Raw genomic sequence first — 16,874 nt, forward strand, 5'->3', positions numbered from 1 at the left:
CTAATAGCAAGTTACTTGGCTTTTCTGTGCCTTGCTTTCCTCATCTGCAAAATGATGAGATTAATAATACATATTTTATAGTGCTTATGTAAACATTAAATAACATACAAAGCATTTAAAGAAATCAGGACATGAAACAAAGCTAGCCCATAATATTATATATAATATCCCATTACAGTAATGGGATTGTAATCTAGAAGTAACTGAATATTAGGAAAATTAAGGACAAAGCATAGTAACACATGGCTGCTATGCCTGAGTGAGGAAAATCCTTCTCCCTGTTTTTACACTTTTCCTTCTTTTACCCTTTGTTCATCCTTTGGAACTGGATCTGTGTTGCTAGCAAAATTCAATGTTAAGGCCAAATATGATAGGGGATGGAGAGGCTTCTATGTATGTGGAATGAAGGGGCAAAGACAAACTTAATAGTTTAATTTAGTCATGTTTTTCTCTCTTTTTGAAAGTCTTACTATGGAAATTTCCAAACATGTATGAAAGTGAAGAGAATAGTAAATAAAATGTCAAATACTTAATAGTAAGATTCAAATGCATTAATCAGTTTTGATAATTTGATCATCTAATTTATTAGAGTTTGACATAACAAAATATACAAATAGCTATTTAAAAGCTCCTTTATTGCTGAAAGTCTAAAAGAGAAATTATTGTCATATAAGCCTGACATTAGAACCTAGCTTTTTCTCAAAATTCAAACATAAAAAATAAAAATAACCATATTTAAAGATTCTTACAAAGTCTATTGTGCTATAGAAGAATAGTTTGTATACATGATTTGTGGATCAATAGAAATTAATCTGTTAACAGTGATTATCCCCAGAAAGTAGAGTTCTCGAGGGAGCAGGGCAAGTGACTGAGATCACACTTTTACTTTTTAACCTTATCTATACTGTTTGACTTGTACAATGCAGTCTGCATTTTCTAAGTAAAGAAGACAATTTAAATTATTTAAAATGAAAAACCTGAAGGAATTACAATGATAATACAGTACAAACAATATAAATTGTAACAATGAAGATAATATTAGAATAATGTAAAAGCTGAAAGATATATCACTGGATCAGAATAAAAATTAGAACCTTCCAAGGCTATGCAAGAATTGTGTAAATGCTTCTGATAAGTCAGTAAAGCACATATTATTCAGCAAATCATGCTGAAATGATTGACCACAGACATACCTTTTTTTATTGCACTTCACTTTACTATACTTTGCAGATACTGCATTTTTTTTTTAAATAAATTGAAGATTTGTGGCAATTCTGAGTTGAGCAAGTCCACTTGCACCATTTTTTTTTCTGAAAGCATTTTTGCACTTAGTTCATCTGTATTGTGTTTTGGTAATTCTTTGATATTTTAAACCTTCCACTAGCAAAAAGATTATAACTTGCTGAAGACTCAGATAATGGTTAGCATTTTTAGTAATAAAGTATTTTTTAATTAAGGCATGTACATTTTTTTTAGACATAATGTCATGGCACACTTAATAGTCTTTAGTATATTTAGTGTAAATATAACTTTTATTATATGTGCTGGGAAGCCAAAAAACTCACATGACTCACTTAATTGCAATACTCACTTTATTGCAATGGTCTGCAACTGAACCCATAGTATCTCTGAGGTATGCCTAGAGTTGACAAACAACTGAAATGTGTCCACTTCACTCATTACAAAGAAAACACTATAGAAGGGTGAAGGATATGTGTCTGTTCATTACACATGGATACACACATATAAATAACCTTAAACATTTAAAAATAAGGTAATTATCCATTGATCTCATGTAGTAGAATACCTTTCTGAGCATTACAACAAAAGTGCAAACTATAAAAAAACCTAACTTATTTTACTTCAATTTTAATCTTTACACATTCATTCAAACAGGACAATAGCAAGAAAATACATAACCTGATTTTAAAGTGAAAGAACTGAATAGATATTTCTCAAAAGAAGGCATACAAATGGCCAACAGGGATATGAAAAGAGGCTCAATATCACTAATCATCAGGGAAATATAAATAAAACCACAATGACAAATAATCTCACACATATTAAGAGAACTACTATTAAAAAGACAAAAGATAATGCACTTTGATGGAATGCGGAGCAAAGGGGACACTTACATTGTTGGTGGGAAGCGATTTGAAAAACAGTATGGAATTTCCCCTCAAAATTAAAAACAGAACTACCAAATGATCCAGTGGTCCCACTTCTGGATATATGATCAAAAGAAGTGAAATTTGTATCTCAGAGAGACATCTGCGCTCCCAAGTTCATTACAGCATTATTCACAATAGCCAAGATTATGGAAAGAGCCTAAGAATCTGTTCATGGGTGATTGGATAAAGAAATTGCGATACAGACCCCCACACACATATGCAATGGAATATTATTCAGTCTTAAAGAGGAAGGAAATTTTGCCATCTGTGACAATTTGGATGAACCTGATGGACATTATGCTAAATGAAATAAACCAGAGACAGAGAGACAAGTACTTTATGTCCTAATTTGTATGTGGCATCTGAAAAATTGATCTCATAGAAGCAAAGAATAGAATAGTGGTTACCAGGGACTGGCCAGTAGGGAAAATAAGAAAATGTTGATAAAAGGGTAAAAAGTTTCAATCAGACAGGATGAATAAGTTCTGAAGCTCTGATATATAGCACAGTGACTATGGTTAATAATATTGTACTGTACACTTATTTGCTGAGAATAGATTTTAATTTTTCTCCCCCTTGCAAAAGTAACTGTGAGGAGACAGATATATTAATTAACTTGATTTTGGTAACCATTTCACAATGTATACATACATCAAAACCTCACATTGTGTACCTTAAATATATGCAGTATATATGCAATTTTTATTTGTCAGTTATACCTCAGTAAAGCTGGGGAAAAGTTCTTAATGCATTCACAAAACAAAGCTTGAAAGTAAACAACAACATGGAAAAATTAACTTTAGTAAATGTAGGAGATCAAGGATTAATATTCTTGATATTAATTTTATAATTAGTATAAAAAGTCTAATGATAATCAGAAAATAAATTATAAATATTATAGGAAAAAGGTATACACATGAGTTGACAATTCATAACTAGTAAATTTCAATCTCAATACAAGAAAAAGCACATTAAAATTAGATGTCTTTTTGACCATTACATTGGCATGAATTTTTAAAATTTGTAGTATTCAATGATAATGAAGTTATTGTTTTTTTGGAAACAAAATATTAAAACCTGCATAATGGGTAATTTGTCAACATAGAGAAAATGCATTAAAATGAGCAGTATACTTTGATAAAGTAAATCAGACTTACTATTTTGTCATGAATAAATATAATATTTCATCAAAAAACAGTATGGATAAAATAAATCTGTGAGGATTTTGTTACAATACTATAACTACAACTCTTTAAAAGAAGAAATTTTCTCAAAAAATCAAATATAGAACATCCAAATGATGGAATACTATGCAGTCCCTGAAAAACTGTAAAATTATTTAATATCAAAATTTTGCAAAATATTTAAGATTAAATCTGAATTATAAAAATATTTTATATTTAAGAATTTGCCTGGCCAAGGTGTTCATATGTGTGTCTTTCTGGGTGATGGGATTATAAAAAAATGTTTTCTTTCCATTTTTATATGATTTTATTTCTCTAATAAAAACAAATTGTTTTGTATGCAGAAAATAAGTAATCTTTCACTCAATCCTTTGTTCTCTATTTTCTGCCTACCTCTTCACTCTCATCTCTTGCCTCTTCCTATCCTTTATATTATATATATTATATATATCCTTTATATATATATATCCTTTATATTCTGGACCATTATAAATATTGTTTCTTAAATCTGCTTTGCACTGAGAAGTCCTGCATTAAACTCTTGATAGTCATTATCCCATTCATTCTTTAGACTGATCTTACTCTTTGGTAATATCATCCAATTATTTTTCATAAATAGTGAAACTGAGCCTTAAGATAGTTAAGTAACTTCTAAATTTTAACTACGTTAACTTTTTCCTCTAGGGGAAAAAAAAAAGAAGCTGTACAACCTTCCTTCATCATACTATTCCTTGTTGCTATCTGACTTCTATTCCTAAATTCATCAGTTACTCATTACCCATCACTTCTACTTTTTTATCATATTGTCAGGCGAGTGTATGCCCCTCAGTTCCTGTCTCATCACAGCAATGATTTGGAGGGAAGGACATTAAAGCCCTCAGCGCATCACAGCTCTCAGGCCTTGGACAAACTGTGTCATGGCTCTTAGACAAATCAGTGTGACAGCTCAATTTTATTTGGAAGATAGCAGGAGAATCAGAGAGTGGAGGAGTGCGCCAGCGCGGGGTGGCAGAGCCCTTTGGCTCCTCTTTTTATATGTTTTTTTCTTCCCCCTGGGCCTGCCCTATGCAAATTGGGCTTAGTCAGGAGTGCTGTTCTACCTGAAGTCCTCACTCCGGTCCTCGGACCTTCCTTTGACCTTCCTCTGTTCTATTTTCGCGGGCTTTTCCCTTCCTTGTCTTTTAGCCACCGCCATTTTGGACTCCTTTTCCCTATTCTAACTACCTAACAACATCACTGACTCTTCGAATCCTTCCAGCCTCTTTTTTTATTTTTATGATTGTATTGAAATCAAAGATACTCTTTTGTCCATTCAATGACCTTTTCTCATCCCATATCATTTTCAATGTCTAAGGAATTTGGCATAATTTAACTATAAATATTTCTTAAAAATCTCTCACTTTTGCTATTGTAGGATCACTTTCTGCTCTTCTCTTATTTTTCTACATCTTAATTATGTCCTCTCAACCCCATCCTGAATTTTTACTTATAATTTCTGGTTGTCTCAAGCCATGTGAGAAAACAAATCATAAAAAGTGCAAATGATACTGCTGTAGAATTGTGAATTCTCTTCTCAACTTCATAGCATTCTTTTAATTCTTTTCAAATTCTTTGAGTGATCTGTCTTCTGCCAACACATACATCATAAATTTTCTCTTTTTAACCTATTATCCTAGACTGCAGTCAAAGCAATCATCTATAGTTCTCTAAAACTTTGCATTCCTTCACATAAATATTCTGGTTCCTCTATTTTAACCACCCATTTAGTTACCTGGAGTCAGCTTTAATGTAATCACTTTCTTAAAGATCTGTAATCAGAATACAAAGTAGAACTGACTGTTATCTTCACAATGTCCAGAAAAAGATTTATACATCCTTGTTTTTGTGAAAATGTTACACTGTACGTGAAGTATTTGATTAAACGTCGATCTTCTTGGACTAAGTTGTTTTTTCAAGATAGTAAACTCTATCTCACTTATCTGTATACTAACATCACCTGACACATAGTAGAGGTTTAAAAATGAGTTAAATGAATCAATAAATAGACTCAGGCCTCCACAGCACACCAATACATTCACTTTCTCAAGAGAAATTTAAGTGAAAAGAGAGGGCTATGTTAGCTGTTGGGATGTCGAACTCTGACCTGAGGTGGAAGATCTTGACTTAGAAAATCCTTGGTTAAAGATGAAAATCCTAGGTTAAATCCTAGATTACCAGATTAAGGAGGGTGAGTGAACTGTCAGCCACATCCAAATGAAGAAGGGCAAGTCCAGTGTGATAAAGGACAGGATACCAAGAGCTGTGTATGCCAGCACACACAAATGAGCAGACTCACATAGCCTCGTGGGGCCATCTAGGGACCTCCAAACACACCAAGATCTTGCCAGGACAGGAGGTTCAGGCTCCGTCCTTGTCTCCCTTCCTCCCAGTGTTCAAACCTAAGTGGTTAAAAGGAAGGAGGAAGCAGTCTCTGAAAGGAGAGCACTGAGATAGCAATAGGCAGAGGAGAATCTGGCAGATTAGCTTTTGATGCAAAAAGAGAGGCAGTGGGTATCCACAGCCTTGCAGTCACTCTAGTATCCCTGGTTAATAGCTTAATCCTCCTCCTTGGAGTTGCGGAAAAGAATTCATGAGGCCGTTATTCAGGAGAAGCTGCAAAAGATGAGCAAGTATTCTCTCTAGAAACCAGGTTGAAAGAGAGAGGAACAGGAGAGTGAAAGGCAAAGCCCAATTCCAAAGAACAGACTCGAGATTTCAGACTCCCTAAGAGAATCAGTGCTCCATAGTTACCCTACCCACTCTCACCTGGGTGATGGGTGGTGAGGCAAACACAGGACAGTGGGATCAGTGATGAAGAGATAAGTTAATGAATGAAGAAAGCTGTGGTTTCTGCAGTCTGCTAATCCATATCCTAATAGTCAACCTCCACTGCAATTTATAAAATATTCTGAAGGCTTGGACATACCCTGGGCTATAAGTCTTATTCTATACCAAGCCAAGATGTGCCTTTTCATTAAGAGTTCAAACTTCTCTGGAGGATTTTCTTTGAAGGAAGTCTTTAAACCTAACATCCTAAGAGCTATTGTAAACAGGGCATTCCCTGGAGCAACCTGCACTTTTACCTCTTTTTTTTTTTTTTTTTTTAACCTTTCTACAAAGACAGATACCCTGGGGCATTTTTTATGGTAATCAAAAACTGAAATACCTGAATCTTACCTGATGTCAATTTCTTCACTACTGTTTTTCAGATCAGTCTGAGGAACTCTGAGGTCTCCAAGTTCTGTCAGAATTTTTAAAATAGTTTTCAATAATGACGGTATGAATCACATAAAATACAGCTGACATACGTATATGCTGCATTATTTTGATGATACCTCCCAATCTAAAAAGTGCCAGGAGATTTCAGAATCCCTGTCTGCAGCTATACTAAGAATGCTTTAATTATTTTCAGCTAATGGGACAAAAAACTAGAGGTACAAGATGCAATTTAAGATGTCATGACTGTTTAAATGAAAGCTTTATTATAACTATTCAAATACAGAAGACTTCGAGAACTAAACATATAATACAGGACTATATAAATAATTCCAAAGGAGAATTCTTAATTTTCCAACCAAACTCCCCCTGTTTTGAGTCCTCTTCATTATACACAGAATTGCTCAAGGCCTTGGCAGAGACATTTCATTCCTCTCTTTTTCCATCTCTATTTCTTATCTACTTCTAAGTCTTACCATCTCCTCTACCTCTCCATTGCTATAAGTCTAGTTAAGACCATCATTTCTCTCCTGGGTTACCAGAGCAAAGCTCAATCTTACTGATTGCTTTTCTTGCTTCCATCCTTGTCCACTTACAATCCATTCTCCATATAATGCTCAAAGGGAATTTTTAAAAGCATATTGGGATGATTTTCTATTGAACATAAAATCAAACACTTTTTTTCAGGACTTCCAAGGTTGTAATGAATTGAATTGTGTCACCCTAAAAGATGTTTACTTGAAATCTCAGAATGTGACTTTTTTGGAACAAAGTTCTTTACAGAAGTAATTATGGGACACCTCAAGATGAGATCATCCTGAGCTAGTAGACCCTAAACCCAGTGAAGGATTCCTTTTTCAAAAAAGAGGAAGACAAAGAGAATAAAGGAACAAGGCATTTTGAAGACAAAGGCAGAGATTGGAGTTATGGTTCCACAAACCAAGGAAGTGTCTGTCCTCCACTAGAGCCTTCTGAGAGAGCATAATCTGCAGATATCTTTAACTTCAGACTTCTCGCTTCCAGAACTATGAATTTCTATTGTTCTAAGTCACGGAGTTTGTGGAAATTTGTTATGGCAGCCCTAGGAATCTAATACCAAGACCCTACCAATCTGTCCTCTGCTTCTGTCTATGACCTCATTCATTGCACTCCCTCTGTCACTCATCAGCCTTCAAACATTCTGATCTGTTTCTGTCCTTATTGCAAAAAAACTCATTCCAATCCAAGCCTTTTAGACTCCGTGTTTTCTCTGCCCAAACACTCCTCTCTAAATCTCTTCTTGGTTGGTTCTTTCTTCTCAACCTTCTGGTCACAGCACAAATGTTGATTTCTACAAGATATAAGATGTCCTTTAATGAAATATCACCTTCTCAGAAACGTCCTTCTTGACCACCTGCTTATAACAGCAGCCTGCCTTTCCTTGTTTTTATTTTCTCAAAGCACTTATCACCATCAGACATGTTATGTGTTTTATTGTTTATTCATTTTTATCACCCTCTTCTAAAATGTAAATTCAGTGGGGATAGGAATTTTAAGCTGTCCTTATATATTCAGCACCTAGAAGAGATCTCAATAAATATTTAGTTAATAAATCAATTAGATATTCATTGCATAAATAAACTGTGCTATTGAAAGCAATATTATATGGGTTGATTTAACACAAAAATAATAGTCATACAACCTGTAGAATAATGAAAGGAAATTTATTTCTTTTAAGGCTTGGAAAACTATTTGCTCTAGAAAACACGAGTAGTTCCCAGATTGTGGTGACTTCAGGAGCTTGTTAGTTTCTCACATGCTTTAATTCATCTATCTTCTGTGGCTCAGACAGCGTCTGCTCGCAATGTGGGAGACCCGGGTTTGATCTCTGGGTTGGGAAGGTCCCCTGGAGAAGGAAATGGCAACCCACTCCAGTACTCTTGCCTAGAAATTCTATGGATGGAGGAGCCTGGTGGGCTACAGTCCATAGGGTCACAAAGAGTCGGACACGACTGAGCAACTTCACTTTCTGCTGCACAGTCATCAATAGTCTGGCATCCAGTCAGAGGTGGGTGTTTTCTTTTAAGAATGTATTTAAGTATCTGTATTTTCTTATCCTGTTTGAGTTTTCTATAACTCAAAGTGAACCATGGCCACTTTTGAAACAATCATTCCTGGAAAGAAAAGAGCAAGTAATGGACTAAGCTTTTGAATGGTCGTGAGGCAGCAGCATGTGTAAGCAGTTGCTGTTGTTTATAACATAGTTTCTCAAATAATCTTTGGAGCAGGATTGTGTTTCCTTGTATAGGTGCATGCTGGTTCACATAATCTGAAAACAATATACATCTATGTACATGGTGGATCTAGTATTGAACAGATTTATTCTCCCATGCAGGATCATTCTACACGATGCATTCAATTCAGCAAGGGCCTTGTCACATACAATGAACAGCACTGGCTACTCACAAAAGGTCATGGACATGGAAGCTGGAATTGCCAGAAGTCAGTGTGGCAAATTTGACTTTCACGAGGGCAGTGTACCAGGCTGGGAGTTGATTAGAAGCTGCAGGTCTGTCGGTGACGCTGCTTCTGCTCTTACAGAGGGTTATAGCAGAGTTAGAAAAGACTAAAGGCATCCTTTCACCCTACAGAGCAATCTTCACCTTCTAGGATTGCTTCTCATATGTCAGTGATTCTCTTCCACTTTCCAAAGGAGAGGACTGATGGGTGTTGGCAAGTCAAACCTGCAGAAAGGGAGAGCATGTCCGAGGGGGAGCAGCTGTGGTATATTGGTGTCACAGGTAAAGGCCCTGAGAGTTCTGATGTAGGCAGTGTTCCTCTCCATTCTAGTTCCCTCACCGGCAATGACCCTTGGAGAGAAACTGCGCGATACACAGAAGATGTACCATATTTACTGGAATCTGAGGTCCCACACATTATTGTCTGAGCCAACAGTGCCCCCATGTGCAGCTGAATTGGCTATAGGAGTATTTTGAGACTGTAGGAAATGAAACAAAAAGCCAAGGGTCCAGTATCAGAGTTTCAGGGTAAAAAAAGTCATTGATATCTTCTCACTAGAACTTTTAGAGTCTAGCGTAGGACTCCAAGACCTGTAGAAGACTGTATTTGATGTTAGCATGGGATGAGACTGACAACTAGCTGTGAAGTTTAGAATCAAAAGGTAATATCACTGGGTGAATATGGATTAGTGAATGAATAGTGCAGTGTAAATAAAGATCCTATTCAATATTTTTAAGTATTCATATAATGTAATGTATAAATATAATCAATATAATATAATATTATACTATACAATATAACAGCAAAGCTCTATTTTACTTGCCTCATAATATTATTATTATTATGAGGCAAGTAATCTATAAACACAAAGAATAATCTTGATCAAGATGCAGTAGACAAACTTGAAACATTCTAGATGTACAAGGGCACCTGTATGTACTTTACTGAGCCTAGAGACACTTCAGAGAGAAAGCTGTTACAGATGTTGAATCACTTTAAAATATGTTCATCCCCATGATGGTATGTCAATACAGAGATCATTGGCTCTAAGGGACTCTATCTTCCAAATACTTTTCTAAATGCCTGCTTAACATCTTCATTCCTTAGGCTATAAATGAATGGGTTCATCATAGATGTTAAGACTGAATAGAACACTGAGATCACCTTATCCCCCTCATTCATTTTCTTGGAATTTGGACGCATATAGGTAAATATTGTTGATCCATAGAAGAAGACAACAACAATGAGATGAGAACCACATGTAGAAAAGACCTTGAGTCTCCTCTCCCCTGCCCGTATCTGAATCACAGTGGAGATAATATTCCAGTAAGAGAAAAGGATAAGGGAGAGAGGACCGAGGAGAATTATCACACCCATGGCAAAGATGGCCATCTCAGCTTTGTAGGTTTCTTCTGAAGCCAACTTCAAGAGCGCAGGAGGTTCACAAAAATAATGATTAATTATGTTCTGGCCATGGTATGAAAGATATAAAGTAAATGTTGTATCTACTAGAGACACAAGCGCTCCACTAGCCCAAGATCCTATGGACAGCTGAACACAAATGCTCTGGGTCATGAGGGTGGAGTAGTGAAGGGGCTTGCAGACAGCCACATAGCGGTCATAGGACATCACTGCTAGCAGGGAGCTTTCTGTACACCCAGCTACAAGAAAAAAAATCATCTGAATTGAGCACCATGGCTTGGAAATGGTCTTTCTTGTTACCAGCAAATGGAATAGCATCTGGGGGACAATTGTTGTAGAGAAAAGGAGATCACTAAATGACAGGTTTTTAAGGAAGAAATACATTGGTGTATGCAATCGAGAGTCAATATGAATTAATAGTATGATAAGCAGATTCCCAAATACAGTCAGCAGGTAGATGATGAGAAATATCACAAATAGCACGATCTGGGTCTGCTGATCTGAAGAAAGGCCCAGCAAGATGAATTCAGTCAGATATGTTTGGTTTTTTGTGCCCATGGATGTTTATTCCTAGCTACATAATAAGCATCAACAGAGCCATAAAAATCTGACTACATTTGAGCATCAGATCCTGAAAGTAAAGATCTCACTGGAATAAAAAATGTATTTGATTTTTTAAAATTCTTATAAATATTTGACACGAATTTCTAAAAATTTCCACCACCATATTTCTACAGAAGCTGTCTAAAAAGAACACTAACATATTATGTGGATTTGAAAAATTATAACATTTTCTGCATTTAGTAGAGAACCCAGGTTTTTATTTTTTGTAGTTTACTTTTTAATCAGCAGAGTTTCACTTTTATTTCATCAAGAAGCAGAACAAATAATTAATTTTTCCTTTGTGATTCCAAGAGATGCCGTATTATCCCTCCAAGTAGAAAGTAAATTTTATGAGACCGTTTTATATGATTTTATAATCCACAGGCCTGATTACGTCCTAAATTCTTCACTGGATCAGAGAATCAAAGTTCGATGGAAGTGCTCAAGAGTAAGGCATGATCAGACTTCTGTATGACAGAGGCAGGATAGTGGAGACCAGTCCAGACTTAGGCAGCGACACGCACTTGGGAAATGGGAGGGCCTTTTGTGGTGACCCAGTGCAGTCACAGCAGCCGCCTGCAGAGTTGCAGGGTCTTATCCGGCATAACCATGTTCGAGCTCCCTCATGCTGCAGATGTATCAGAAGTCCAATCAGTCGGAGAGGTGCATCAGGCCCTGGTTCAATACTCTGCAGCCAGGCAGGAAACACCAAAGTCCATAGCTTTACCACAGGAACAAGCAAGGAATAACCTGCTGAATCCAGGCTCCTGGGGAAAGAGTTTAGAAAGACTTAGGGAAGGTAGCAGGGTCATGGGCAAATGGCTAGGAATCAGGGCTGGAGTCTGATATTCCAGGGAAAGGCTGAAGTACTAGTCCTAGAACTGCCCTTTACAATGAAGGAGATGTCAGAGCAGAAAGTCAGCTACCTGGCAGGGACATCTTGGGATGGGGTTGGGGGGAGTCAAAGACTGCCAACATACAAGGGTTTGTTTTCACAGATAAAACCACATATCTAACTGGCAATATAGGACAAATGTGGCCTGATCAGCTGTAACTGGACCACCTGCTCATGAACTGCTAAGTAGGACTCAAAGACCACATGGTTACAGTGAGGTTTCTATTCATAAATATCTATCCAGATGGAAATGCAATGGATCCAGCCTGAACCAACTTTATAATATATTGGCCTTGAGGGACCACGAAGACAGTCAGGAAATAATTTGAGGAATTGGTAAAACAAAATGAGGAATATCTTTTCCATTGATACAATGTAAAGGGAATACACAAGAGAATCATTGATCAACTGCCACCTCAGTAGCCAAAATAATCCACTACTGATTTCATTTCCCAATGATTTCTGACAAGAACATTTTTTTTCACTGCTTCATCATTGTAAATTTACTTGTAATGAACTGTGCATACTTCATGTGTACAATTTGATGAGTTTTGATATATGTATATAATTACATGCTTTTTTAAAGTTCTCATTAATTTATACATAATTATTTGTTCACAAGCTTGTCTCCCAGACTAGGTTTTATGTTTCTTCAGTGTAAAAATCCTATCTCAATCCATATGACTGCATCACCCAGTATATAGTAAATTTTTAGGAAATGTTCACTGACTGAATTAGTATATGAATGATGGAATACATGCAGAAACAAAGAGATTCCTCTTATACTCATAGGCACTGTCACAAACCTGCACTCAAACACTCCTAAGCTAATAATCCTTTTAAAAGCATAGTATGAAATCTGGAAGACACAGGTGATGCAGGTCCAGCTTCATGTTATATTTGGGATGAGGGGATCCTGTGACCATGAAGAGGGAGTAACACTAGGTGTGACCACCTAGAACACCAGTATAAGAGAGAGGTGTCAGTGGTAGTTGTTCCTCTTCCAGTAGAAATAGGAACAGACCCTCAATATGCATCCTGTTCTCTTTTTCATTCTTACGCACGAGAGCAAACAAGCAATGTGGCAGCAGCCTGAATACTAGGTACTGGAGCAGGAAGTGTCCACACACCTAACACTAGCACTCCTGTGCTTGGAGTCTTCCCACCTCCCAGATAATGCCTAGTACGTTTCAAGAAGGTCTGTCTTGTGTCCTAGGTATTTTCCTGTGAGTTCAGTGGGAATCACCCAGAGAGTGTGGAAAATGTGAAACAGGAAGAGAACACCTATGTAGCAGGCATGGAAGGTAAGAACACAGGAAGATTCTCATAGTTGAAAAGGGGTAACGAGTTTGAGAGACAATGGGTCTTTTGATTTCTTGTGCCTTTTAGCATACAAACTGACCACCTCAGTAAGTGCCCAGTAGCAAGATTTCTAAGGGTTAGAATTCATGAGAAGAGAGGTAAAGAAGAAAAAAAAAAGGTAAAGAAAAATCTCTTCTCCCAAATAGACTGTGGATTGTAAAAATAAAGACACAGCCCTTCTCCCAGGATAAACTCTGGTTCTGCAGAGACTTGATGCCTTCAGCATCTTCCTCCTTCTTACCTGGAGGCCAAGGATGAGTTTGTTCTAGAGACGGGGAACTGTAGGTAAGCGGACCTGCCAGTGAGTCCAGCAGAGTGAGAGCCAGAGATCCAAGCTGCACATCCAGAGTTCGGTTTTGGATGACAGTGATTCTCAGTCCTCTTTCCTAACAGCTGGGTATGAAATGGACTTTTCCGTGGATTCTATTTCAATCTCTGACTATTTTCTTGGGTGAATTTTACAGTACTTTTTAAGCACCAACACTGAGTTGAGTCTTTCTCTGAGAGGATCATAAAAGGTGAGGTCCTGAGAGATGATGCCAGCAGGAGGTCCCCAGGGCATCGCTGAGCACAGCTCCCTCTATTATCTCTACACAATTAGATACCGTGGGATCTTTTGTAGCTTTTTCTTTTTTCTGTTTATAATCATAGATTGAGTTCTGTGAATATCCTCTAATTCCCAGACTTTTTCTAATCAAAGAAAAAATTCTATAGGCTCTGCATATGAGAAAGAATCAAGTCTCTCTTCTTGGGAGCAGAAGCAATATGTAAAATATATGCCGACAGGCATTTGTCTGTCCTTTAAATCCTTAGAAGAGTGTAAATATGCATCCTTTCTCATATTTCTCACTTTAACTGCTTTTAAAATTATTGTTAATTTGAGGATATTATGGCTACCTTTTACAAAAGCTTAACTCGTCTTAGAAAATAACAGGTTTGAGACACTTTATGTAAAAATCAAATGTTTGAACTGTCTGCTAAAGACAGATTCATACTTTTCTGAAACATACTAGATTTAAACTACTTATGCTTTATTTACTCTTCAATGCTTAGTTCTTTATTAGCTTTGCTACTAAATTTTCCCATGTATATTTCTTTCCTTTTTATTCTGGCAGTAAGAAAATTATTTATTTATTGCTCAGATGTAATTTTTAAAATTTATCAGTCAAATTATATTTCTCATTGTAGTTTTTCTGCTGAATCCAAACTGTATTCTTTATATTATAGATATGTGATTAAATTTTTCTTATCTTTCTTTCTTGTTAATTTTTACCTCTTTTTTCAATCAAATCATTATGTATTCTGGTTTATAATATGTCCTTACAACTATCCAGAGAAATAGGACTAATTTACTCTGTCAAATTATCTCCACTACATCATTATTGCTTTTTCTTTATTCAAATCTGTTTGTCATGTTATATTTTCAACTTGTGAGTATATCATAAAGAAAATTTTATCTTTCTTTTTTAAGTTCATTTTTTAATTGAGGAATAATTGATTCATATTGCGTTAGTTTCAAGTGTACAGCAGAGTGATTCTTTTTTTTTTTTTGGCAGAATATATTCCTTTATAGGCTATTATAAGATATTTGGTATAATTCTCTGTACTATACAGTAAATCCTTGTTGCTTACCTATTTTATGTATGGTAGCTTATATCTGTTGATCCCATACTCCTAATTTGTCCTCCGTGCCCCATTTTCCTGTTTGGTAACTGTGTCTGTGAGTGTGTTTCTGTTTTCCACAAAGATTCATCTAGATTATTTTTTAGATTTCTCACATAACTGATGTCATATAGTATTTATCTTTCTCTGTCTGAAATATTAATCAGCCATAAAAATGTTGCCATTTGCATCAACATGGATGGAACTAGAAAATATAATGCTTAGTAAAATAAGTTAGACATATATATAATACAATTTGAAAATATTTCACCCATTGTGTTCTGGGTTTCCCTTTTATTTTTCTGATGGTTTCTTTTGCTGTGGAGAGGATTTTTAGTTTGATGTAGCCCTACTTGTTTATTTTGCTTTTGTTGTCTATGTCTTTGGTCTGAGATCCGAAAGATAATTGCAAAGACCAGTGTTAAGGAATTTTGCCCTGTTTTCTTCTAGGAATGGGAATGTATTTAATCAATTTCAACTTTATAATTGTTGGAGTAGAAAATTAGCTATTGGAATATCTTATCCTTAGGGCAAATGGGTGAAGAAAATCTTATGATGGCAGTTAGAGAAAAAAACAAAGCTCAGGGACTTTTGATCAGGATTTATTTCTCACACAAGTTATTTATATTTCATCTGGGAATAAAAACTCTTGTTGTGTAAATCTTGGGGTACACACATACATACACTCATGGGCACACATATCTGATTATGTACTTACTGATTGATTTATTTCTTCTTTTGATATGTTTCTCCTGTTTGCTATTTTTTTATAATATATCAAAAGCATATTTTGATGTGTTTCTCCTATTCCTGGAGAAGGGAATGGCTACTCACTCCAGTATTCTGGCCTGGAGAATTCCATGGACTGTATAGTCCATGGGGTCGCAAAGAGTTGGACAGGACTGAGCGACTTTCACTTTCACTTTCTTTCTTTCCTGTTAGCTATGTGCTGTGCACTGTGCTTAGTCACTCAGTCGTGTCCGACTCTTTGTGACCGCATGGACTATAGCCAGCCAGGTTCCTCTGTCCATGGGGATTCTCCAGGCAAGAATACTGACTGGAGTGGATTGCCATGCCCTCGTCCAGGTGATCCTCCCACCCCAGGGATTGAACCTAGGTCTCCCTCATTACAGGCGGATTCTTTACCATCTGAGCCAACAGGGAAGCCGAAGAATACTGGAGTGGGTAGCCTGTTTCTTCTTCAGGGGAACTTCCCAACCCAAGAATTGAAGCTGGGTCTCCTGCAGTGCAGGCGGATTCTTTACCAGCTCAGTATCAGGGAAGCCCTCTGTTAGCTATAGATCTTCAAAAACATGTCACAATTCTATGGCGATGTGTATGGACTTTTTTCATTCACAGTTATTTCATTGATGCTACTTTGTTTTTACTTTTGTACAATCAACAATAATACATTTTTACAATGATTTCAAAGGGTAATTGAACAATACAGATCACTGATGATTTCTCTGTTAAAGGCAGCTGAAAATTAGAGTAATATTCGCTCAGTTAGCATTGAATAAAGATAATTTGTCCAGCAGAAACAAAGGAGAGACCATTTCTAATTAGAACACTTAATAGTTGTATAAATATGGAAAACCATCAACTCTTTCTGAGAAGCAGTCATTTTATCTGTGAAATGGGGATTGTATTTGTCCTGCTTTAATCTTTATAATTCTAAAGGCTTAAAGTAACTAATATTTATATATCCAATAATAACTTTTAAAAAGCAGACTGTACAGAAGCTGCAATGAGGAATAGGGAAATATACATATAAAGGAGGAGATTTTGATAAACCTTTCCCAGTTCAAGACAGAGCAAAGC

At 36.3% G+C, this 16,874-nt stretch overlaps 1 protein-coding gene across 2 annotated transcripts; it reads right to left on the reverse strand.

Moving 5' to 3' along the window:
- Positions 1 to 8,419: 8,419 nt before the first annotated feature.
- On the reverse strand, positions 8,420 to 11,089 carry LOC110127334 (olfactory receptor 2D3-like). 2 transcript variants are annotated; one of them, XM_070464187.1, is made up of 2 exons: positions 10,174 to 11,089; positions 8,420 to 8,448 (listed from the first exon to the last, which is right to left on the reverse strand). In XM_070464187.1, the coding sequence occupies exons 1-2, from the start codon at positions 11,087 to 11,089 to the stop codon at positions 8,420 to 8,422; spliced, it is 945 nt and encodes a 314-aa protein (XP_070320288.1). The 2 variants fall into 2 exon arrangements, with proteins under 2 accessions (XP_070320288.1, XP_020733162.2); XM_020877503.2 differs by lacking the exon at positions 8,420 to 8,448 and having other exon boundaries at positions 10,166 to 11,089.
- Positions 11,090 to 16,874: the final 5,785 nt, after the last annotated feature.

This window comes from Odocoileus virginianus, unplaced genomic scaffold (assembly GCF_023699985.2).
Source record: "Odocoileus virginianus isolate 20LAN1187 ecotype Illinois unplaced genomic scaffold, Ovbor_1.2 Unplaced_Contig_20, whole genome shotgun sequence".
Classification (NCBI taxonomy): domain Eukaryota; kingdom Metazoa; phylum Chordata; class Mammalia; order Artiodactyla; family Cervidae; genus Odocoileus; species Odocoileus virginianus.